The following is a 25262-nucleotide window of genomic DNA, read 5'->3' as shown; positions in this document are numbered from 1 at the left end:
TGGACAGCAGGGACACCGTTACTGGCATTCTCCATTGGGCAACGGCCAAACCATTCTGTAATGCTACTGGGCAAAAGAAACATCAATCACAAGAGCCTCCTCCCGCCCCGAGGGCACGGTGCCGGTGCTGATTGGCTGACACGGATTTCTCGTGCTCTGATTAGCAGCCAGCCTTCCCACCCACTACCCGACCATTGGCGGTTGAGCCTGTCACGTGGTCTCCGTTAGCAACGCGCCTGGGCTTCCTTAGCAGCGGGGCCGGGCGCCGCGGCTGAGGCGCAGGTGGGGGCCGGGTACCGGGGGTGCGGAGCGGGCCCGGAGCCTGGGGGACCCGCGGCCTGAGGGGCCGGGAGGCTGGGGTTCGGGCCTGGGTGGGTCTCAGAGGGAAGGCGGCAGCCCACCTGGGGCAGAGGCACCCTGACAGCAGAGTCGGGGTCCTCGTCCCGGGCCCTGCTGGGCCTGGAGTGTCGGGGCCGGGGCCTGGGCTCCAGCTGGCTGTAGGCAGCAGCTTCTCCTCTGGGTGACAGACCCACTAGAGCACTGACGCCCGCGTTATTCTCCCTGAGTGCAAGCAAGGTGCTGGTGTTGCCATGTGAGTCATAGAATGGTTTGGGTTGGAAGGGACCTTAAAGATCATCTTGTTCCAACCCCCTGCCCTGGGCAGGGACACCTCCCACTAGACCAGGTTGCTCAAAGCCCCATCCAGCCTGGCCTCAACACCTCCAGAGATGGGACAGCCACAGCTTCTCTGGGCAAGATTCGCTCTGTAGATCCGACATTGACTAAAGAGGTGCTGGACAAATCCAAGGGAAGTGGAAAGTCTGGCAGGTCAAGGATGAATAAACTCAGAACCTTCTACTCCTCCGTCTGTATTGGGCACAGCTATAGAGAGGTTTGGTTTGTTAATTAAAAGGCATGATGAGGAGACAGCTTTCTAAACGTAGACCTTTATCATTCCTGTCCTCCCATGCAAAAAATCAGCAGAACTTCTTCCACAATTATAGACATCTTACGCAAGCAAAAGTTTGAAGATTCAAGTCCTTCATGCTGATTCATTAACTGCGCACAGTTCTAGAAAGATAAGTAGTTTCATTGCCTCCAGGGCAACATTAAGGATATTTAAATGACAAAGCCAGGACAGAAAGCTTTGACTGACAGAATCGTCTATTTCCCAAAGCGAAGGTGTTTGTGTGCAGTGCTATATATTGACTGAATCAGACAGCCTTCACTATGGATCTGCATTAATTGCAGCCTTTAGAAAATCACTGTTATTTATAAATTTTCCTCCTTTGTCAAATTTGTTTTCACTTTTCTTATGATGTTGGTGTTTAAAATTTAGTGAACTACTGTTATTAATTTTCCTATGCTATAAATACACGTCTCTTACTCTATAAATCAAACTTGCCTATAATGAGAAACTTACCTTTTATAACCAGATTAAATGGTGCACAGAGCCTTTAATGTGCCCTCTTTGTGAAGAGGGGTTTCAGCAACAGATGACTGCCATACAATGGATCATTTCTGTTCATAGGTGCTGCTCAGACCCTCCTTTCCCGGTTTATTTATCTAGCCAAAATCTGGCATTCTTCATGGACAACATTCAAACATGGTGTGAAGTTTGCATATGATCGTGCCTGGCCATTTTACAACGCTTGGGCTATAAGGCTGTGCGTAGAGTCTCATCAGTGACTTTGCGACAAAAGTCAAGTCTGTCTTTAATACCAGCTGTGAGGTATTAGATCTTCTCAATGCTCTGCTGTGCTCTTAATTCCTGGGAATTGTCATGCCTGTTCAATGAATGTTGGAAATAGTAGCCAGGGAGTGATTTAATTTCTTTTTCTTTTCTGTTCTTTAAGGCTGATACCGTCTAAAAATGAGTGAGTTATACAATAATATTGAGCCAAATGTTATTGATGATGAAATGCTTCAGAAGGCCATCGAAGAGCAGCGTCCAGAGCACATAGGAAAGCTTGCCAAAAGGACAGGTATTAACTTTAAAGACGTGACGGAGCTAGAGCTTAGTTTTAGAAGTGAGTATCAGTATATATACTTTCTTCTTCTTTTGTTAGAGGATAATAGAATTAAGCATGAAGTGGCTAACTGGCAAACAATCATGATTAGCTTAGATTTGTTATGTGAAAAGTAACATCTGGACTTACATTTTTAGTCATACCTGTATGAAGTAGTTTCATTAGAGAGAGCTGGGTGCTTTTGCTAATGGGTGACTTTAAAGCTGCTTAACTTTATGCTATTATTGTCACTGCTATTCTTATTTAACATTTATATTGTGGTGACACCTACAGGCCACAGGCCTATTGGGCCCTTCTGTACGTGGACAAATCAAAGCCTGGGCAGGCTCCGCCATCGCTGGCAATTATGTGAGAGCTATTTGGTAGATTATGGTGATTACAGTTCAATTCCGTGGCTTCCTCTGGTCATCTGTAGCATTATCGCAGCTTGCCTCTTACTGTCAAGCCAGTCATAAACTTGCATTCAAAAAATGAAAAGGAAGGACATTTGGCTCAATATTTGAGTATTTCAGGGGTATATAATTTCATGGGCAAAAAGCTGCTTTTGATTATTCATTGCGTGCTCCAGTAAAATAATGCATGTATTGGTTGAGTTCCTTAGAACAGAATCCCTGTTACCTGGTCCTGCATGTATTTGTTTGCAAATACAAAATATAGAACCGTGTGAATATTTTGTGCATTCAATTCCTCGCTTTACACCGCACTCACTAACAATAATAGCAGCATAGCAGCTAACAAAATCTTCTGGGAAGCCATCGGGTGGCAAAAGAGAATTGGAAGTGTGACTGTTCTGTGTTTTCTGTCACCTTGGTCCAAATGTTTTGCTGAAATGCCAAACGGCCTGCCCTTGCGATTCTGTTTTTGGAGAAGGCTAAACGCAGGGATATTGATTAGTTCTAAACTGCAGCCTTCACAGCAAGAGTAGCCCCCAACTTGCTCTCCTGTGATGAAAGTCCCGGGAGCAGGAGAGTCATTTACAAAAGCAGTAGCTGGCTACCGCTAGCCTGCAAACGTGGAGTCTCATCCCAAACCTCCCTCTTGGAGCTGGAAAGGAAAATGAAGGTCAAGGCCTCCTAGTAGTGGATTCATAAAGCCACTCTTGACTGCAGGGACGTAGTCAGCATCCCCTCAGCGGCTCGTTGGCATCGCTGATGAGCAGTGTGCGCTGGTGCAGGCCAGTGATGTTAACTGGGCTGTTTCATTGAAATCTCATCCAGCCAGTGGACCTCTCAGCTCTCTAGGGCAGTCATCACACGCTATCATAATCTGCTGAAAATAATTTTGGAGGTAAGACTGGATGTGTTTTCCCTGTGCAAGATAGCGTGTCTGCTAAACTGAAAGCTGTCTCACATGAAAAGCAATTTTTTTTATTTTTTTTCTGTGGCTTTAGATATTCTGCAGATTGATAATCTGTGGCAGTTTGAGAATCTGACTAAACTGCAGCTGAACAACAACATCATTGAGAAGATAGAAGCTCTGGAGAGTCTGGTTCACCTTGTATGGCTTGGTAAGATACAGGCATATGAGGTTGGATGCTTTCACAGGTGCAAAGCAATCTGCGATAAAGCCAGGATGTCGCATTCCTTCTCAAACACAACTGATAGGAGCTTTCCCAGGGAAGACTGTTAGCTGTCTGTGTGTTTCCTCATTTGACTGTCAAAATGTCTGAGTATCAGAGCTGCAAAACAATCCTTTAAATGTTTAAAAACTGGTTTAAATACATTTGGTGTGGCAGCAACAGGAAGCTGAGATTTCAAGGTTGTTTACAGGGTTTGTACTTGTATTTGGAGGTGAATTTCAGAAATATTTAGGGAAACACCTCTGTGATTTAGAAGCTTGTATTCTGTTTTCAAAGCTAATGCTGGCATTTCAGAGCCTAGAACCTACAATCTTTACCTGTATATGCTTAAGGGGTTGTCATCGTCGTTGTCCCAAGAAGTGCCCATCCTTGTAGTCTTACGTGACTACTTTCAACTCAAAACTCAGGCCGCTGATAGCAGCATCACACGGTGGTGCAGGTTTTGATGCTGGGCAGAACAGCGCACTTGCTGCTACAGATGCATAGCTTAGAGCATTCTCTGGGAACTGCAGCCACATTGCTGGCTGGCAGCGTAAATATATCCCCAGCCGTCTTTGAAAATAACATGCAGGGCTTTGGCTCATAAGCACATCTTGAAACGTCTAATGGGCTCTTCCACCCAGTTGTCTGCACTGTTCTGCTGCACAGATGACTAATGTACTTGTGAATCAACAGCTGATCACCACAATGTAAGCAGAGTGTTTTGAAGCACACTCATGGGTTTCGTTTGCCCAAAGGCCGCAGTGGTTCAGCAGCTGCTGCATGAGTCTCTTAGCCGTCCAGGGGCTGGGGTGATGCAGACAGCTGGTAACCTCGTCAACAATCTTTGGACTCCTGAATTGCTCAGTATTGGCCTGAGGGCGAATACTGCCCTTAGTCGTGATGAATGTAGGTGTTAGGATAGATGTTCTGGCAGGATAAGAGGAAATATCACCAAGTGAAATAGCTGAAGTGAGTAAATGCCTTTTCATACCTCCATTGACAACAGGGCAATCGTGAGCGTGGGACTGGCATATGTTGGTCTTAGGGAATGACCATGACAGTAGGCATTGGTATGGCAGGCAAGAGTCTGCAAGAAACAAGGCAGGGAGTGTCAAACTTGTCACAGAAATATCCCCCTTTTGGGCCATTTCCCTACCTCTTTTCTTGTATTTTGTGTTTCCCTATAAGGTAGAAATTGCTTTCAGGTTGTGTATGTGGACTCCACATGAAATGCGTTCAACTGTTCCTCTGATTGCAAGGAGGAGATGTGTACATCACTTCCTGGCCAGAGAGTGACAATTTAATGCTGAGCCTTTCCTGTGGGACACTGAACACGCCTGAGGAAAATACTGTATATAAATTCCTAAGTCAAGAACCAAGCTAAATGCAAGGTCTGATTCAGGCTGTTCTGCTAGAGATAATTTAGTTTTTGCTTGCAAAACTTTTGGTTTCTAAATTCTTCCCCAGACTTGTCCTTCAACAATATCGAAGTAATTGAGGGCCTGGATACCCTTATCAGACTGCAGGACCTAACTCTCTTCAGTAACAGAATATCTAAAATTGGGCACATGGACACATTGCAAGAGCTGCAGATTTTCTCCATAGGAAAGAATAACCTGACCACTCTGAAAGATGTGAGTGCTCCCCATCTTTGCAAATGTTCCCTATCAAAGGATCAAATATTCTAAAAATTACATTTGCCACTTTGTCCAAGCCCCTCCTTAGAGGAGAAAATTCTCCTTAGGATTTCACTTCCTCTGTAGTCTAAGTTATGGTTTTGGTAAGCTGTCCTGGTGTTAAGTGCTTACTACAGCTATTTCTCTTTTAGATTATTGACTCTTGGGGGCCTGGCTCTGTTACTGCTATCAGCCATGGCAAAATTCCTATTGATTCCCATAAAAGCTGGAAAAGATTAGGTAGCTACATATGAGAAAAGGAGGGAGGGGAAACTGGGATTTGTTTGGGGTTCTTTTGAGGGTACCTTACCAATCTAAGGCCTCTGATTTGTCCACCCCAGCTAAAGGTCTTCTTTCTACATCCATCGTTTATATATTCACAATGTGAATTTAAGCATTGCCTTTCCTGAAACCATTAGAAACTCATAATTTAATGTCATCTGTGTTTGGCTGCAGAGCAGGATACATATTCCAACATAGTTGTAGTAAGAACAATGAATTTCAAGGCTGCGTGCTTCCCCAGCACTGGGAAGTACAGCATCTCTTTCCTCTTGGCATAGGTGATCTATCTCAGGAGGTTTAAAAAATTACGCACGCTGAATCTCAGGGGGAACCCTCTCTGCGACGATGAGCAGTATATGCTATTTGTTGTTGCTCATCTTCCAGACCTGGTATATTTGGACTACAAGCGCGTGAGTGACACTACGGTAAGCATTTCTGCATTCCCTGCTTGTGAAATCGGGCAACAGCATCTTACAGAGCATTTGCTATGTTGATATGCCAGCCATATTCTAGCATTCAGGGCAGGTTCCCTGCAGAAATTAGGCTTACAGAAACACACAGTGTTTATTCTGCCTCCACCTAACAGCTGTGAATCTGTAGGCCAAATTCTATCAAATCTGACAGAGAGGTAGAGGTGTCAGAGACATGACATCTTCACAGGTTTTGTGAGAATCGGCAGCTGTGTGTGGGAGAGGGACCTGGTTAATGTTGCCCCAGAGAGGCTGCAGTGTGAGTGCAAGCCGCTTTAGAGATCAGAAAATCTCGGAGGAAATCAGTCTTGAGACATGGATCCAGGGGACGGGAGGCTTGGTGGTCCTGCTGCTCGCTGAGCAGTTTGTTTCAGTGGTGGACTGACAAACTATCAAGGCAAGTAGGTGCCATCAAATGCACTTCCCATTCTTGATTTCTGGGAACAGGACAGTGCATCCACATCAGTAACCTGTGGACTGCTTTCTGATCCCGGGGCTCAAACGAAAAAAGAGGAGGTTTTATGAGTTTGGTTTTTTTTTTTCTTTTTTTTTTTTTTTTATAACGAAAGAACATGATTAATTGTAAATTTGCTTGGCACAGAGCAGGAGCTGTACTTGGAATATACATTACTCTTATCATAGGACAGAAAGGGCTTTCCAGGCCATTGAGTCCAGTCCCTGCTCACACAGACAGTACGTCATAGAATCGCATACTTAAATTTGTCAAGCTTCAGTTTCAAGTTAATTAGGTTCTTGCCCCTGCTACTACCTTGCCATCCGCTCCTCCGAAGAGCCTCTTCCTTCATAGTAAATGCATTAAACTCACTAGCTGATCAAATCAGACCTCAAATTCTGGATTCAAAACAGGGCCTCCTGCTAAAAAAGGAAAAAAAAAAAAAAACCAAACCCCCGAAACAAAACCAAAACCCAAAACACCTAAAGATAAGGAAATGGGAGAGAAAAGTTTCCTGTGACTGAATCACCTCAGATGGATTGAATGCAGAGGCAAAGTAATATGCCAACAAAAAATGGGATGGGGAATGGATTAGAAACTTCATAGGTAATTTAATAAAAAGCTCACAAAGAACTAGAGCTGCAGATGCCACTTAGGTGCACGTTCTGGAAAGACTGAATGCTTATGCCCAGATTTGTTGAGCAATACTGGAAAATGTAATAAAAATACTTTATTTCTCTGTATTTCTCAGCGAGAAGTTGCAGTTTTAAAGTATCAAGACCTTATTGAGCCATTGGAACGTGAAGAGGCTCAGGCCCTGGCTCAGCTGGAGGAAGAACTGGCAAAGCAGAAAGAGCTGGAGTGCCACAAGGTATGTTTTCTTTGGCTGGTTGTATATTGTCTCAGGGAAAGAAGAGCAACAGATATTGACTTCTCTTTTACCTGCTTGAAGATTTAATGAGAGGTTAACATCGACTGTACTAAAACTAAGGCTGGGATTAATCTGTGTGATCTCTGAATCTCATCTTCTGAATGAAAACAGGAACTGCTGTGGAATACACATGACGTGGGGGAACATAATTCTTTTGGCTGAACAATGGAACTACAGATATAGACCCTGCAAAGCTAAATAGTAAATCATACCCAAGGATCTTATCAGCCTGATGTGAGATTAAGAAAATTACAGGTCTGAGGGAACTGTGAGCATTTTCATGGTGCGGTGACTTTTTTTTCTCCTTCACAATAGGTTAATGTTTTTCATTAGTTTTATGGTTAAAGTCTTCAGGACTTTCAGAGATCACAGCAGTCCTATGAAGAGGCTGAAAACAAGACCAGGCAAAATGGTGCTTTCAGTTATGGCCTGGCTGTGTACTCCGGAGCCCTAGAAGACCAGACTGGCTGAAGAGCAGGAGGCGGTTAAGTGACAGGGAGGATACCTGCAGCTCTTCCCTCCATCCCTCCCCAAAGTCTGCTGACTCCTTATCTGAAAGGCTCAATAGCCGTGCAGCATGTGCTTGTATGTAATAATGTTTTAGATATTAAACAGTGTTTTCTGTCTTTAGGCTAGACGGTTCTAGCGGCAAAGCCGCACGTGAACCTAGATGATATTCACTTCAATTGCAGGGTGCTTTCATGCCTTGATTGGTGTATCTATTGTCTTGGTATCACTGTCTGCACCAGTGTTCCTCTACTGGTAAAGTGTTTATGGGAGAGACACATCCTGAGGACTGGCAGTTAGCATGCTTTATTTTACTTATATTGCTCTGATTCTCTTCAAAGGCAGCCTTTGTTGAATACCTGAATGGATCATTCCTGTTTGACAGTATGTATGCAGAGGATACAGAAGCTGCCAAACTGGCTTACCTCCCTGGAGTGGATGACCTGCAGCAGGCATATCCTTCCTGGATTTAGAATACCTACAGCTAAAACGGAATGCCTTAGGTTAAGAAGGAGGTACATCCACAGGGACTCTTCATCCGTTGCTTTTGTCCAGGGCTGAAAGCTACATTGATCTAAGATCTGAGACAGTCTGTGTTTAATTTTGGAATGGAACCAAAAAAAACACTGTAAGACCGTGAGACCACTGACAGCTTTAAGGCTTGATATCTTGTGAAATATGAGGGCTACAAACAAATGGTTTATATTACTGGCAAGCTGGCCAGCCCAGCTTGAAACATCCTATTTGTAAAAGCACTCATTTCTATCACCAACAGGTCATGAGATTCCAGCGTTTTAAATTCTCGCCATTGTAATTACCATATTTCTTTTCCTTCACTTGAATCAAACACAATTTTGGTAGCCTTCTTTTCTGACCCTTCAAGAATCAAGGCTTTGTACTTTCTTTAAGTCTGGAATCCACTTAAAGTTTAAAATGAGCTATAAGATAAATCTCTGTCAGTTAGATTGTAAGAGCGCAGTCGCTAAAATCATGTTGAAATTGAAGTGGTAGGAGATAGGAACAGACTAATCAGAACGATATGAGTCGCATATCTCACAACCTGCCAGAGCTGGCAACGTGAAGTTTTCAGGCCAGCACTTTTTTCTGATCATTGCTCCTACACGGGGGATCAGAAAGCAGACACTTTTTTTTTCTTTTTTCTTTTCTCATTCAGATTAATAGGGCATTGTCAAGGCCAGTAACTTGACCTTCCTTAAAATTGCATTACACTGTTGGGGAAAAATGCATCACGGCTTAACTACAATAGACTCTAGAAACAATTCCATTGCCAAGATAATAGCAGAAGAAAAATTGACGTTATTTTTGTGATGCTACCGAGTCAGTAGTTTATTCTGTGCTCTGGCTGTAGGCTCCAGAGCTGTATTTATTAACGACGCAGACACCGTATTCACGCTTGTGAAGACAGATAGGGTTGTATGCTTCATTCCACTGCTCTGTCAGAAAAGAGTCAGAGAAGTATATGTATTTCCTTTTTTTTTCCTCAAGGCCTTTTTCCCCCTCACGTTGCCACAGCTTGCTACCTTTAAGGTAGCAAAATCCTATGCATAAAATGTGACTGGGTGACCCAGTCCTGCTACAGACGGAATACTTGGCAGCCTGCTCCCAGCAAGAGCCGCAGAGTTTACATCACAGTAGCTTGTAACTCTTGTTGCTGAAATTCACAGAGATAGAAGGAACATAGCACGTTGCTCCACTGAACAAGCAAAATCCCTTGACTCTGGTGTCACGTACAGGAAGGAGTTTGTCTCAGCTTGTGAGAACCTATTTAACTATGGCCTGAAAGAGCATGAAAAACGAGAAGCTGAAGTCTCCGATTTCTACGAAAGCCTTCATGAAGCGTTAACCGCCAACCAGCAAGAAGGCAGGAAATTAATCCTAGACTTCGAAAATCGGAACAAAAGGGTAACGTTGTTATACTTTTGTTTGTTTGATATGTGACTTTTCTACATTATATGCCAGCTTTTAGTTTCACTGACAACGAGAGTGACTCCATTAAAATTAAGAAAATTATTCTGGATTTACCCTGCTGTGATAGGAATCGGTACTTGATCCCTAATGTCAGAATCATAGTGTTTGAGGTTGGAAGGGACCTCTGGAACTCATCTGGTCCAAACCCCTGCTCGAGCAGGGCCGCCCACAGCAGGCTGCCCAGGACCGTGTCCAGACGGCCTTTGAATATCTCCAAAGATGGAGACTCCACAGCCTCCTTGGACAACCACTTCTAGTGCTCAGTCACGGATCTTTCTTTACATGTTTCTTACAGTATAAATCTATACCAAGAAAAATTCTCGTGTTAACTAATATAATGTCATTAACTAACATCATGTTAAAAGTTTTTTAGCACTTTATGTAGGAAAATAATTTGGGGATTGATATTTCAACCCTTTGGGCAAACCACAACCAGGTAACACTGCCAGCCTTTATCTATACTGGAAATTCAGCGTAGGACAAAATTAACATGTCATAATGCTATCTTGTTGTCCACAAAGGTAAAGGTCCTTCAAGGCTTTACAGGAAAAAAAGTAGCTAAACGTGGTGGTTTGGGGGTTTTTTTACTTATTTTTTGACATCCAGAGAAGTTACCAGTCTTTAAGAAAATGGAAACATTCAACCTTTCTTTTAGTTTACATATTTTTTATGAAGTTGATTTAAAACATATAGAGTTATCAGATTTAATGCCACTCCCCTTCTCTTTGAGGCTTCCAATAGCTCTTCTTCATTGAAAAATAGGGAAGAAAAGGGAAGAGATTGCAGTGTATTCAGTTTATTTGTGAGTAATTTTCTGCTTCGGTTCATTTTGTCCACAACAGCTCAAAGAACTTTAACAAAAAAATCAGATAAAGTTATTGTAATGTATTTCTCGTCTTTTTAAAGCAGAAACCACCTTTTTTCATTCTGCTCAAACTCCAGCCAGCCATTGTGGCTGCTAAAGGCGTAGCTTCTAGCTGGATCCCTTTCTAACCATGTATAATAGATGGATCATTATTTTGTTACCACAGAAAAAAATAAGGGGGGTGGGGGGCTAAAGCCTGGTAACAGTCAGCTGAGCAGAGCAAGTCCCTGACAACTGACACCAGGCAGAGTCACGAGCGCCGGCTCCCTTTGAAAACCAGGTCACTTTTATTTAGGTGCCTTGTCACACGCTGGCAGCCTGCTGAGTCACTCTGCTGCGCCCAGGTCCTTCAACCTGGCTGACTCATGCTGGCAAACTGACTCCATCAGCTCCGGTCAGGGCAGGAGTTTGCAGCCTTACCAGAAGGCAACGTATAAAGATTGATATGTATATTCGGTTAACTTGCACTTGAATTCCCGATATATTTTCCATTTAAAAAAAAAAAAAAAAAAAAGCTGCAAAAACCCATAAAACCAAACAAAAAACCAACCAGAAAACCCAAAATCAAACCCAAAGAAACATGGGTGAGGCCAGATTTTGGCCCTTCATCTTTGTCCGATGACGTGCAGGCTCAGCTACACGTTGAGCTGCAAGAACAGGACACAGTGGTCAGCGTGACAGTTTTCATATTAAAACTGAAGGAGTTGGTGTCAAAACCGAACACTGTGTTTTAACAGCATTTCCCCGTTCATTTAAAATTGCCGGAGGAGTTCAAAAGGTGCAGAGGTCCCAGCAGCCTGAAATCTGCGAGCCGTTCTTTGGGGTTGTTTGTCTCGCTGTAATCCTTTCATGTAAGCTTGGGTAACCTGTGAAATAACTCTGCTCTCTGAAGTTGGTTAAGGAGCAAAGAAGCATTAAAGGCCTTGACCTTTGAAGTTATTGCTCCCAGAGGTGCGGCTTGAATGACTGGGGAGATTTTTGAGCCTCCTAACTTGTTTGCATTAGAAAAGAAGATACCTTGCTCTCCCCTTTCCTCCTTTTAACGCTGCAAAGTTTGGGTAATCTAATCCATTTTCAGACACAAGTCTTGACAACAATTTTCATGAGAATTCTCTATTTTAGCCTGTTCTGTTCCCTCTCAGGAGAAGTGGATTAGACATCTTAAAGCATGTATAATTTTTTTTCCTCCTATTATTGTTTGATTGTTAACTTATTTTGAACAGACTAGAAAATTATATATTGCTTAGCACAAGAGGATTTTTTTTTTTGATGCAAGAAATCATAAATCTTGTCTGATACAAAACTGACGTCAATATTTAATTCTGAAGGGCAATAAATCCTTGTTGTAAGAGGAAGGCAGGCAATGATAGGTATTCCATATTCAGAATACTAAATCCTGACCCTACGGAAGTCAATCAAGATTGTCCTTGACATGAAGGGGATCAGGATTTAGGCCTGCATTTTTTTCTACAAGGTAATTGTTAATCTCTTCTTCGTGGCCAGCAATGGCAAGAATCTAATAGTTGTTGGGATTTTTTTTTAATTTGAAATGTGTCAGAAGGGGAACCAAAGTTGGAAGCGTAGAAGGGGGCAAAGTCTTCTGCTGACTGGAGGATGAGGAAGCGTTTTCACTGATTTCACTGCAATGTCCCTGGATCGTTAGCGGGGTAGCATACCTCAGCACTGTTGACTACCCAGTATGTAAATCTGGAGACTTCCTGAATCATCACATTTCATTTCAGCTAATCAGCAGCAGGAACTTTTCTCACATATGTAACAAGTTAATTAAATTGCAATGGAGTGCTGAACACAAACTATAAGTAATTTATGTATCTATCTCTGTGTTTAGAGGCTGTATGAGATTCGTAATGCCAGTAGTTATGATATTGCTGAGTCTAAACGAGCCGAGTCCAAGGAGGACATACTTCAGCTGTCAGACGCACTCATGACCTTGGAAATGCTGACAGCTGACCAGCTGGAGGTAAGGGTCAAGCACATACCTGTGAGACCTCACATCCAGAACATGGGGGGGTCAATTTTCTGTTGCTTCACCCCTCTGTTTAGTAGCCCATTGCACAAAGAAGGGGGCACAGGTCTTCCAGTCAGGCTAACGACTTGTCTCCATCTTAGTCTTTTCTGCTCAATGTCGATCTGGGTGAGAGCAGGCCCTGGACATTAGTACATCGCAACGGATTTCTGTTTCTCAGAGCAGAGTGCAGTATGTCCTTCGCATCTATCTAAGCTGATTTCCTAGTCTTTAGAGAAAGGAACTTGAGGCCATTCAGTCGTTTTATAGGTCTGTGTAGAGACCTGCGTGAGGTATGCATTTGGGATTCTAGAGATGTAATTCTTTGAAGCTGATCTTTGCTATGAATAAGATTACACACATTCCTGCTCAGCTTACTGCATTTGCTTGCATAATAGCTGCCTTTTTTCTCCCCAGACTTTCCCTCAAAATCTAGGGCAGGGCTGCTAATGTGCATCTTCATTTTAAAAAAAAAAGAAAAAAGTAAGCTGTTGAAAAATTAGCAGAGAGGAGCTGGGGCCTGCGTGCAAGCAGATGCAGCAGTTTACTTTTGTGAATGCGTGACAGAAAGCAGCGGCTTAAAATGGATTGCTCACTGCATCAGGATTGTGCCTTTTAGTGTTTTCTGAATTGGTCCTCCTGTATCTGCAGTCCCTGATGGAAGGAGCAGAAACGTTCCTCTCCGCATGCCCTTCTGGATTTGCAGAAGGTGGCTGTATTTGAACTGTTGTATCGAGACATTTAAGTGCAACGCTTCATAGATGCTCCATCAGCCATTTTTGAGAGAGGGCAGTAGCAATTTTAGTTTCTGAGGACTAAAACAAAAGCTGCAGTAAGCCCGGGCATTGGTTATGCTTCCGACAAGAGGCTCTTCATACATATAAGGATACTGCAGCATGGCAGGATACGGGAATACAGCACACTCGGTGCATTACTTAAGTGAGGGTAAAAAAGGATCAGCTGGCTTGCTCCAGACACCAGGTAAAGGCATCAGTCAGTCAGCTTCCCTCCAATAAACTGACTATGATTTTCTGTTTCTGAATGAGGAAAGAAAATCTTGCAGCCCTTTCAAAACACTTGAAATGCTTGAGGCAGTGCAGTTTCTGACTGTGCTAATAACAGCAGTGAGTCCAAATTATAATCAGTTGTTGATTCTTCCTAGACTGCCTGACTCCCTTTTATGTTTATGCAAGTTTTCATTGTAATATTTCCTTCTTTTCCTCTCTGTTAAGGAACTAATAGAGGATTTTAAAGGAAACATTGCCGTCATAGCATCAACATTCATTGAAAACGTTAAAGGGATATATCCTTTTGATAGTACGTTGGCCTGGACCTCCCAGTGATGTATGTATATTTCAATTCTAAATCCAGAAATGAGACATCAGTATAGAATTTGATTATTATTATATTTTTAAATCAATAGAAAAAGTCTTTTCCCAGCTTTGCAGGAATGGTTATTCAAGGTGCCCAGCTTCTTTCTGTGGAGACTCTGGTGAGCACAAAAGGATCTAAGTTCTCTTGTGGTGAAAGTCTGTAGGACTTAACGCAGCTTTCTCCTCTTTGGGAATCTTCCTTTCTTCTCCACACAGCCATGACAAAACTCTGGGAAGAGCTGGTTAGGCTGTTTTCTTTGTACTTTCTTGCCATAGCAGGCAATGAAATACCTACAATTCTTGTTGAAGTTTCTTTAAATTTTTGTGTTCATTTTTGTGTTGTTGATGTCTTCTGGAACAAAGTGAGATGAGAATACCAAAGTGCTTCAGTGACAGATTATGCTACTCTAAACATAAAAATCTGTTGGCCTAGTGCAAATAATTGCACTATATTCAGAGTTTAGCTTATATCCTGGGAGGCCTCCTGCAATTTCCTTTGCAAACCTAGGCCCAGTCTCTGTTCTGCGTAATATATGGCAGTGAGGATGAGCCCTCATGCGTGTGAGCTGCGCTGAAGAGCAGCAAGTGTATATCCAGACAACATGGTAGCTTCTGGCAGCAGCCAGGCTCTTTCCTGTGGAGACACGCTGTGTGGACACTCAGAATCTGGTTACATTTAATCTGTAGGATTGGTGTCGTCAGCCTTTTCCTTAACCATCTTCTCTACGATCACCCAGTGCCGGGACCTGGAAAACCGTCACCATGAAGAGCTGCTAGAGATCTCCATCACCACACTGGAGAAATCAGTCAAGAATGAGCTTGACGAAGATTTGCCAGCTGACGTTCAAATGGTGAGGGCACCAAAAAATTCATCTCTGCTAAGGAGTTGGCAAGAAGAGGAGGCCACAGCCTCTCCTCAGAAGGGACGGGGTTTCCAGAATGCTCAATAGTGCTAAAGCCATGGCTAAACCAGAGTATAACCTCCTCCTAAGAGGCCCCAGCCACTGGGCTGAACTGCAGTGCTGCTGGACATCTCCACTGACTAGGACAGAGGAGAACTGCACTGCAGGTTTCCCTGGGCCCTGCCAGAGTTGGTGGCAGCAGCCCAGGAGAGGTACTGAGCAAGTTTCTCCTGCCTCCAGCACAACTCACTTCTCTGGCTGATTTCCAGGCAGCCCCAACCCAGCAGGCACTTAGGCAGCATCTTTGCTGCACTCGCAGCTGGTTTTGTTCAGATTCTCCCTGCTCCCCTAGGAGAATCCAAACACCGCTCCGACTTCCTTGCACCGGGGCTCTGTTTCCCTCCGTGATTTCAAAAGCCCTTCTTAGAGCTCCCCAGCCCGTGAGCTGATCTGGAGGCGGGACATGACATTTCAAACAGCCTTCCACTGAGCCCTCAGTCGTGCTGTGATACCAAAGATCCCAAAAGCCTTTCAGAAAGCACAAAGATCATTGCAGTGCTCCACGCAGCAACGCCGCTGACCTTTTTGACTCTGTTATTCCTTCATTTAGTGGCTAAACGACTCAAGTTTTGCATTCGCTGTGGTTTCGCTCTGTCCTGATTATCCCAGCCCCACTGTTACTCCAGGTAATCAAGAGCTGACAGACACAAAACAGACCCCTCAGCCTCCCCGGGGGAGCTCCCTGCTTTATGGTCTGTGCAGATGGCTGCAGTTACGCACCGTTGCTGTGCACCCATTTTGCCTCGCTGCCATCCATTTCCACGGAGAAGCAATCTTCATTTGTTCAACAGCTGCACTTGGCTGCAGGAGGAGAGTCATTACGGTTTAGCGAAGCCACCCTCTATTTAGAGCCATGGGGGAAAGTCACTGCTTTGATTAGAAGCTGGGACTCTCCAAAAATGAAGATTTACAGCCAATGCCACCAGTGCAAGAGACCCTTCCAAGAGCGATTTTCCACTTCCCGCACCTGCTGGGCCAGGCGTGCTGGAGCATATGCAGTCTTGCTTCAACACCAGCTGCCCGCAGGGTCTGCCGTGTGCTGCGAGGCAGCCTGCCTGCAGCACAGCCCCCAGCAGCAGGCGCTTGTTCCCCGCTCCAGCCCGTGAGGCCGAGGGTGCTGCCTCAGTTTCCCGACCCACATTAGGAATAATACTCCATTACACCACGGCGAGGCCCAGACCCTCTTGTGAAGGGTAAAGCACTGGATTCATTCTGATGACTAGGGCTTTATTAGGCTGAAACAGAAGGATTATTTTCTTCCCCCAAGCGCTGCAGTTACTGTGCTGCTAGTCTTTCGCTACAAGCCCGCCTCCTCCCCTCATCCAGTCACGTTACTTCCTAGCTTCTTGTGGACAAAAACACCATTGTCAACGCAGTCAACACGTCCCATGGCATCCACCTGCTGAAGATTGATAAGCGAGAGAGCGACATCCTCAGCAACACCTACCGCTGGCAGACCTCCGTGACGGAGAAGGTAAGAGATGGGGCATGCTCAGGGGGATGGGGCACAGACAGGTCTGGCCCAAGCGGTGGGGACACTGCTGGGAAAGATGTTCCCTAACCTTTGCTGAAGCCCTCTGTGCTGCAGCAAGGGACCCTGACAAGCCTGCGGCTTCGCTGCTTGGTTTCAATCTGTTCAGGCTGTCCAAAATGAGATCAACAGAAACCGTGAGCGTGTCGGAGAGATCATTCAGTACATCGACAATCTCCAGGAGGAGCTGGATAACCTAAGAGATCCTGGAGACGATGGGGTAGGTCTGACACAGGCTGGGCAGCTGCCTTAGCTGGGGGCACACAGGACAGTCCCCAGTGGCAGCACACCCAGCAGGGACGTCTGTCTCTCTATGCCTGAGCTGCCTGGGACATTTCAGGCCAAAGGCATACTTCTTCCACCCCACCATAAACTGCAAATAAAAGATACTTACTGATTCTGGAAAAGCATACGAAGCTCTGTCTCTTCCATCATGTTGGCACAAAGCCCGGGCAGACAGAGCTCAGACCTGGTCACGAGGGGTTATGGATCAGCTGTGAGCTGATTGAACCAAACCATCGTAGCATATCATGCCTGAAAGCTTTAGTACCTGCAAGCGCGGTGGTAGGAACCTGTGAGCCACAGGCACGCGGCAGCAGCCCGGGAGAGGACTGCTCTCCATCAAACCACCCCCCAAGATAACAGCAGGTTTCCAGCTCAGCAAGCACAAGGCTGGCGGGGGCTCTGCGTGCCTGGGAGCCTTGTCTTCTCACCACCTCTCGCAAAAGCAGCTTTCTGCAGCGTGAACAGAGCAGCCCCCAGCTAGCAGGAAGGGAAATCAATGGTTCCAGAGGAGCTCACACACCACCGCTCACAACAGCCAAGCGAGGAGTCATTAATTCCCCTCCTTGCTCGGTGACAGCAGCTGCTACGCTCACTTGTGGGCACCTTCTGAGGAATGATGCTGGCCGGGGCGGTACTGCTCCAGGCAAGCAGCAAGGAGAAAGGTGGGAAGGTTAAATGAGAGGGTGGCTGCATACGCACTCTGGGGAGAGGCCGGTTCTCTCCAAAAGGCCTGTGGCTGGTGCTGCCTGTCATACACAGATTTAGCTTGTAGTACCCTGTGCTCTTGAAGATGTCAGGAGCCCAGGTTCCCCCTGCGCTTGCTCCAGGACTGCTGTCAGCTCCCTGCTACTCCTTGGCTGCAAGGACAGGGCAGCTAGCATGGAGAGGCTCACACAGAGATGCAGAGGGAGCAGATCTGTTTGCGAGGTAGTGTCTGTTCAGCTCTGCTCTGTATTTTTTTCTGCCTGCAGCCAGCTCAGCACTTGCCTGGAGCCTGGCAGCTCAGGACCTACACCGCAGTTTGGTGATTAAAACAAAGAAATACTCAGCAGCATTGGCTTTCAGTATCTAGCACGGGCGTGCCTTTAATCAAACAGAGAGACCCTGGTGTTACATACAGGCACACTGAGGGATGAAGAACAGATGCAATGGAGTCTGTTTTCAGATTTCCATAACAAGTGTGTGTCAGGAGCTGGCAGCTATGAAGACATGTGGCATATGCTGGGTATGTCTGTGCCGCGCCCTGCCCAGGAAGCTGTTTCTTTCATGGGAGCTCCTCTGATGAGTTACAGACACCGGTAATGGACAGAGCTGCTGTCTTGGGGATGCAGAGGAAGCTCACCTTGACCTTCCCTCCTTGTGGGCTCAAAACTGCTGGCGCTGCACTGCGGCAGGCAGTCCAAGCGAGGAGATGCCCACAAAGTTGCAGCTCCTCAGCACAAGGCTGATCCCAGGGAAGGCTTGGTGGCAGGAGGGTGGTTACCATCCACTGGGTCATGCCAGCGATTCACAGCTGGGCATTTTCCTCCTGTGCCCAGCCCAGCAGCCTCAGTCCTGCAGCAGCTTGTGTTTTACAGTCGAGCTCTCGGAACAGAGGTGAACAAAGAGAGTCCCAGCTGCCGCGCGAGCACGCAGCTCGCACAGATCATAGTCATGGGCCCACTCCACATTGCCCCACCGCTGAATCTGAAGGAGAGGAGGAACGCAAGTCAGTTCAGAACTGGATTACACATAGAGCTGCTCAGCAACTCTCAGCCTCCCTTTTCATGTTTGTGAAACACGGGTAACCCCCCAGGAGCTGTGCCGGTCACTCACTATGGGGGTAGGGAGGTCTCCAGATGAGTATGGAGGACACGCTTCATCTGTACTGGCGTCTGACACAAAACCCCTTAAAGGGAGGATTAAAAGATTCCCATCAAGTTCAGACACTTTTGGGTCAGGGAGAGCTTCACACCAGGCCAGTTACCAGCAAGCAAGTTATTATCTTGGTGTCTACCAAGGCCTCCAGGCTGAGTAACCCACAGCAACAGAAGCCAGCCACAACTTTGCGCTTCAGATTAGAGAGGAAGAAAAGCAGCCATCTGGGTTTTGCAAAAAAACTGGCAGCCGCAGCCCTGGGAGCACTCTGGGCTGTTGCGCCCATGATGTTCCTCTACAGCAGCGCACTCCAAACTCTCAAATGGGGAGCGTGGTGGAGTGGAACCTCTCCTGCAATAGCAGGCACTTCCCTTGCCAGTTATTTGTGGTGGGAGATGCATTTGTCATGCTGAGATTATTGCTATTTGAATTATAGGGCTGTTCTGTAACATCATTTACCTGGTATTCTTCCTCCAGGCGAGACAGCAGCACGGCTTTCTCTACTGTAATGTGCCTGTCAATCAGACCCATGGACAGAATCAGGGATTTCAGCTGGGTGATTACATATTCTATACCTGGAAGACAATAACCCAAACCAAACAAGATTCATGGCTGTTTTCTGCAGCATTCCAGCAGCATCTTCGCATGCTCTGAAGAGACAGTCAGGGTGCGGTACCTCCTCAGGGACAGCGATACCTCCCACTTGCATCTGGGCACTTAAGCATCAGATCTGCAGTTAACAGCAGACACAAAGCGCTATTCTGGCCACCGTCACTGCAGTGACAAATGGCTTCGAAACTGCCTCCTATTATTCTGCCACAAACCTGCCCTGTGCAAAGGGAAGGGATACCCATCCAGGCCCGAATATTCTGGAACTCAGCTGAAAGTCCAGGGTGAGGGGGACTCGTATACTGTTTGGTGATAAAAAAGCTGCCCACATCTATAATCACGCATAAAAAAAACACTGCGCAAATGTGTGTGGTGTGCTGTGCCCTGGGACAACTGTGTTGGCAAAGGACACAGCTGCTGGGCTTGGCTAATAAAACAGCAGAGCTCTTTCCTGCCACACCACCAGCTACTGGCTTGCAAGACACCCCTCTTCAAGGCAGGAGAGCGAGTGCCTGATGGCTGAGAGACTGGAGCAAAACTTGAAGACATGCACAGCCAGGAGGAGGAGGAAAGCAGGGCTCAAAACTCTGAGCTGCTGAGCACTCATGGTCTAGCACAAGCTGACAGGAAATGGAGGTACCTGCACACGGACAGGGTCGAAGGAAGGAACTGAAGTCAGACTCGTCCTGTGCTACCAGCCTAAGCCAGATCTTGAATTTCAGGTCTAAAATCAACTAGCTGGCCAGAGGCTCCCCTTCCCCAGGGGAGGCACGTGCCTTTCCTTTCCACCATGCCTATCCAGATTACCAACTATGAAGAAATGATTCATCAAATAATATCTTCACAGGGGTAATGGGAAGGCTTTGCAACTCAGGGACCTTTCCTGTCCCTGATACCTGAGCAGCTGCTCAGATAGTGTCTTCTGTGGGTTTCACTGTCTGCTGCTCATTCAAGTGTTGCATTTGAGGACTTGAGCAAAGCAAACATTACTTAATTTCTTTATCTTTAGGTGTCATTCGGCGCTACGAGGTAAGATCAAGTGGGCAATAAGGGTGAAAGAGTGAGGATAGTGCACAGAGCCATGGATACTTGGAGCACTAAATCCCATTTCTTTTCCTAATAACAAAGCTGGGGACTCCGTCACTAGAAAGTTTGAAGTTATTAAAGAAGTTATTTCTGCTGGGGTAGAGCAGACAGCTTGCAGGCCAGCAAAGTCAGACCCTGAACACCAGTGGCACTAAAGGGAGAGTCCTTGTCCTAACAAATACAGCTAAGGGATTGGCTTGGAGTTTTAAAATATAAAGCCTCAACACTCTGATTATCTCAGCACATCAGCAGGAGAGGAAAAACATTGCAGTCACATTTCTCCCCCGTGGAGAAGAACCGCCTTCTCCACTGGCACAGCCCGAGCAGAGGGCTCCCTGGTGCAGCCTCTCTCACCTTGCAGAGCCCACATGTTGTAGGATGCCAGATGGCTGATGAAGGTCTCCTTGGTGCTGGCTGGGATGTTTGGCCCCAGGATGCTGGTCGAGGAGCCAATTGCCACGTTGTACCTGGAATGATCACGCGGCCCCTTAGAAAAGCACAGGGCTTGTGGACCTTGCAGCTCCAACAATCACAGGCACTAGAGCTCCTGGCCTCAGCAGGGCTGGGCATAAGAGACAGAAACATCTTTGACCTTTTACCTTTTCTCAGCCCAGGCGACAACAGGATCCCATTCATTCTTCTGCAGCTCTGCCAAGGCAGCCGGCTCCTCCACGCGATAGCTGGGATGTTACAGAACAAAACCACGCTGGATGTTCACTCCCAGGCTGCCAGACTGCTCCCTGCCAGGCTGGGGCACACCTCTGGGAAGAAACCTTTCCCCTCCGAGACCACAGCAAAGGGAGCAAGGGCCTACTGTCCACCCAGGCAGTGGCAGCAGTGATTGCTAACAATCCCCCCACTCTTCCCCAAATTCGGAGGGTTTTTTTTTTGTTCTAGGAAGTTTGCAGATGTAGGACTGGCCTAAATGAATTCAAACCCTTGGGCCAAAACCAGGAGAGATCAGAGCCCTGCCATGACTGGGTTATGGTATACGTTTTTCCTCACTCCCCCCAACCACCTTTCTAAAAACCACAGTGACAAGACAACCTCGCCGCTGTGCCAGCAGGGCCCCCATCTCGTACCAGACAGTGTCAGTCTCCAGGAACTTCACAGCCGCACGGATCAGCTGCATTTTGTTTCGCTGCGTGGGATTGTCCAGCGCCGTGTTGCACAGCGTGGTCTGCGGAATAAAGACAGTTTAAACTGTTGTTATTCAAAGCTTGGGGAAGCAGAAGCTTCCATTGTACAAAGCCAAGAAGAAGTAGAGGAATTCATGGCAGACAGAGAACCGAGGAGCCCATCTAAAAAGGATGCAGGGCCAGAACATGGCTCACATAATAGGAATCTTCTCACTGGTTTCAGAAGCTTTGGGAGCAGACCCATCAAGCACCAGAGGAGAGGGCTCATGGACTGCTCCAGAGCTTATCCCATTTCCTCCTGCGCCTTGCTAACCCCAGTAATACTGTCCAGCTCCTTCTCAAGTCCCCCAGTGACACAGATTCCCCCCAAGACAGTCACTCAGCCAGTATCTAACTGCCCTCACAACCACAAGGTTCCCCCGAGTGCCCAGCCAAAGTCCCAACCTCTTCTCCCCAATTCCATGGGCATTAGGAGGAATCTTCTCTCCAGAACATGGATGTTCTTGTTTTAGAGATGGTTCTCATGTCTACACAGTCACCCCAGTTTTAGACCAAGCCATGCCAATTCTACTGCAAGAACTCAGGAGAGCTGGGGGAGAAGAACACAGAAGGAAGCATTCTCAGAAGATGCCCCTGTCTCATGCAACCCAGCACATGTCTCACACCCCCCAGTCCCAAAGTGGTTCTCAGTCCTTCCTCTGGAATCCATTCTGCCAGCTGGAAAAGCCCTTCCCTGTGGCAGTGGCCTGGCAAACCCATCTTTAGCCCCCAGTATTTCGATTCCCTGTCTTTAATCCTGACTTCCTTGACGTGACTGCTCCCAGCACACTGCGTTCTGCCCTGACGAGGTCTCAGCATGCCAACCTGCCGTGCTCACCAGGTGCATAGTGTAGAACTTGATGGTGTCTTTCTGGGAGTCCCACTCTGTTGCCACTGCAATGGCCAAGGCCTCACTAGGGACAGTGAAGAGCTTGGCCTGGGGCGTTTTCAGCTTTCGGTGGTCCAGGTTTATTTCAAAGCCTCCTGGGGAATCAGAGTATAAATCCTGGGGAATCAAAGAGGAGCAGGAACTAAGGAACAACAGACAACCCCACAACGGGAGCAGATTCAGAGGCAGAGCTGATGGGAGCAGGGGATCAGGGATACTCAAGTTTCCCACCACCACTTTGACATACTTTTCCCCCAAACAGTCTTGGAAGCTGTTTCCCACCCCACAGCTTCGCTACAGACGAGGAAAGGGCACAGCAGGCTGGTGACAAATACCCCACTCACATAGCCTGGGTTGTGGGTGCGCCACGCTCTCACTGAAGCAGCGTGGGCTGATAACGCCCCTCCCAGGGACCAGCCCCTCGGTGCTGTGCCTGTGGCCGTACTCACCTTCTCCTTGAGAGATGCTCACATTCTGGTAAAACCGCTTCCTCTCTGAGGGTAAAAACAGAGCCGTTCAGAGAACAGTTTGAGGAGGTTCAGTCCCTTCCCTTGCTCCCCATCACAGCCCAGAACAGACAGTGCCCTTGGTGCTGTCGAGGTGGCCTGGCCACAAAAAATCCAGCCCATTCATCCACAGCTTCCAAGCACTACACCGTTTCAGTGAGCTCCACTCAACTGGGGAAGCACCATGAAACTGGTGAAAACCAGTGTTGCTGTGCACAACTGGCAAGTGAACGGGACCAGCTTCACTTCTGCCAGGCTGGGCTCTCAGCTCCCTTCGAACTGGTCGGCACTGAGTCTCTAGACAGTCTGGCAGAGGTGGTTTCCAAAGCAGACCTGTCCCAGCACTCCTTATGGAGTTTCACTCTGGGCTCAATCTTTCAAGATTCTCCCACTGCAATCACATCTGACAAATTAATCCCTGAACTGCCCTGGCTAACTCTCTCTCCCTGCGTATTCTGTCTCAGAGCAGCAAAAAACCCAGCAGGAGCTGGGTTAGACGCAGGGCAGGCCACAGCAACCTCTCTTTCCATGCCCGATGATGACAAACCTACCCGGTGCCAGCCCACATGCTCTCCCTCAGTGCATCTCACTCATTCTCCGCTTTGACCTGCAGCCAATGCACCCTCTGGAAGAGCCACAGCTGCCAGCAGGCTCGGAGCGTGTAGGAGCAAAGACGTTGTTCCCTCCACTGCGACTGCCCACAGGGGCAGGTTTATTGCTGGCGGTAACAGCTGGATGGTGTTGGGAACACACTACAGCATGACACTGAGTCACCAGCGGAGGAACCACCCCCCACAGCTGCCTCCAGCCCGCACATCCCACTCCGGCTCGTGAGTACGCCGGCTCCACCAGCAAGGTGAGCCCAAGGGAATTGCAGGTCTCCGTTTTAAAGGCAGCCTCCTGTGAAACCAGCACTGTTTCACGCAATCCCAACACCCAAGAGATGGATTACAAGTGTTGCAAAAGCTTGTATCTCTCACACAAGGCAGGAAGAATGTGCAAGCCATTCCCCTGACGACAGCAAGCAGATCGTAAATCCCAAAACCACAAATCTACCTCGAGGAGGGTGAAGCGAGCAGGCCAGCCTGCAGGTCTGTTATTCTAGGCTAAAAAAGGCATATTCCCTGCTGAGGAAATGGAACAGGATTTGCTCAGGCACAGCAACCTGCAAGCTTTGGGGCCACAGAAAACACCACACTGTTGAGACATAGTTCTGAAAAAATTAACATGTGTGTACCCTAGAGTCATGTCAGTGGGCTCTGACCCCCTGCGATGAGTCACTGCGACTCTGCAGCCTCACCTCAGACAAAATGATTTTTGGAGGACAGATTTTACTGTCCTCAAACCCACACGTTTCCAGCAAAATCTGTGGAGGGGATACATAGCCCAGAAGGTGCATGAACCACCCCGGCTTGGTCCCATCCCCCCCCAAATCTCCAAGAAACACCACAACACAAATGCAAACCAGTACACTGCGGACTTGGCCATGCCGCCAGCAAATCCCCCCCTCTGAACCCGCACTGACGCCAGGAGAAGGGCGTCGGGGGAGGCCCAGCACCTGGGCCACGTCGCCGGAGATGCTACAAGCCCTAGGGGCCGCCGGGGGGGTGCGGTTTGACCGTTTCCCGTGCTTCCACCCGCCCCGAGCCCAGCCCTCCCCTGGCCCGAGGTGACCTTGAGGGTTGTCACCGGAGGAAGGGGATTCCTCCAGCAGGTCCAGCCCCGCCGGGCCAGGGAAGGGTCCCCCTCCCTGAAGGTGGCTGGAGAGGCCCCGTTCGGCCCGGCGCTCCCTCACCTGCCGGTGGGGCGTAAGCCCGGCCCCCGCCCGGCCCCACTGGGCCGCTCCCGGCAGCGGCAGGAGGCGGTCGGGGGAGCCGGGCGGTCGGGGAGCGACCCCACAGCAGCCGGCGGCAGCCGCACCACATCACGACGAGGGACGAGGAGAAGCCTCTACCACCACCCTCACCCTCCCGCCTCACCGCGGCTCCACGGGCGCCGCCATGTTGCCTCGGCGGCAGCCAATCGGCGCCGCGAACGCGTTTTGCCCCCTCGCCCGCCCCGTCCCGTGCCGTCGCGGGGGGAGAGGGAAAAACTACATTTCCCAACAGACCCTGCGGCCGCGCCTGCTGGGAGGAAGCGCGTGCTCCGCGCCCGCGGCCAATCGGCGCCCGGCGCCGCCCCTCCCGCAGCGCCCG

General features: G+C 47.7%; 2 protein-coding genes across 2 annotated transcripts; one reads left to right on the top strand and one right to left on the bottom strand.

The window, feature by feature from the left end:
* Positions 1-244: 244 nt before the first annotated feature.
* DRC3 (dynein regulatory complex subunit 3) lies at positions 245-16910 on the top strand. Its single transcript, XM_063344042.1, has 13 exons — positions 245-282; positions 1857-2030; positions 3421-3537; positions 5059-5225; positions 5828-5974; positions 7225-7344; positions 8253-8365; positions 9660-9834; positions 12615-12746; positions 14024-14094; positions 14892-15015; positions 16469-16600; positions 16767-16910. Exons 2-13 carry the CDS (start codon positions 1874-1876, stop codon positions 16908-16910), a joined length of 1599 nt encoding a protein of 532 aa, XP_063200112.1. The 5' UTR covers positions 245-282; positions 1857-1873.
* A 1086-nt stretch (positions 16911-17996) lies between these two features.
* ATPAF2 (ATP synthase mitochondrial F1 complex assembly factor 2) lies at positions 17997-25089 on the bottom strand. Its single transcript, XM_063344987.1, has 8 exons — positions 24863-25089; positions 23011-23055; positions 22511-22656; positions 21577-21674; positions 21094-21174; positions 20849-20961; positions 19259-19374; positions 17997-18628 (listed from the first exon to the last, which is right to left on the bottom strand). The coding sequence occupies exons 1-8, from the start codon at positions 24990-24992 to the stop codon at positions 18491-18493; spliced, it is 867 nt and encodes a 288-aa protein (XP_063201057.1). The 5' UTR covers positions 24993-25089; the 3' UTR covers positions 17997-18490.
* Positions 25090-25262: the final 173 nt, after the last annotated feature.

The sequence above is a fragment of the Chroicocephalus ridibundus genome, chromosome 8 (assembly GCF_963924245.1).
Source record: "Chroicocephalus ridibundus chromosome 8, bChrRid1.1, whole genome shotgun sequence".
Taxonomy (NCBI): domain Eukaryota; kingdom Metazoa; phylum Chordata; class Aves; order Charadriiformes; family Laridae; genus Chroicocephalus; species Chroicocephalus ridibundus.
The sequence above is the reverse complement of the archived record's forward strand: the minus strand, read 5'-3'. Positions and strand labels throughout refer to the sequence as shown.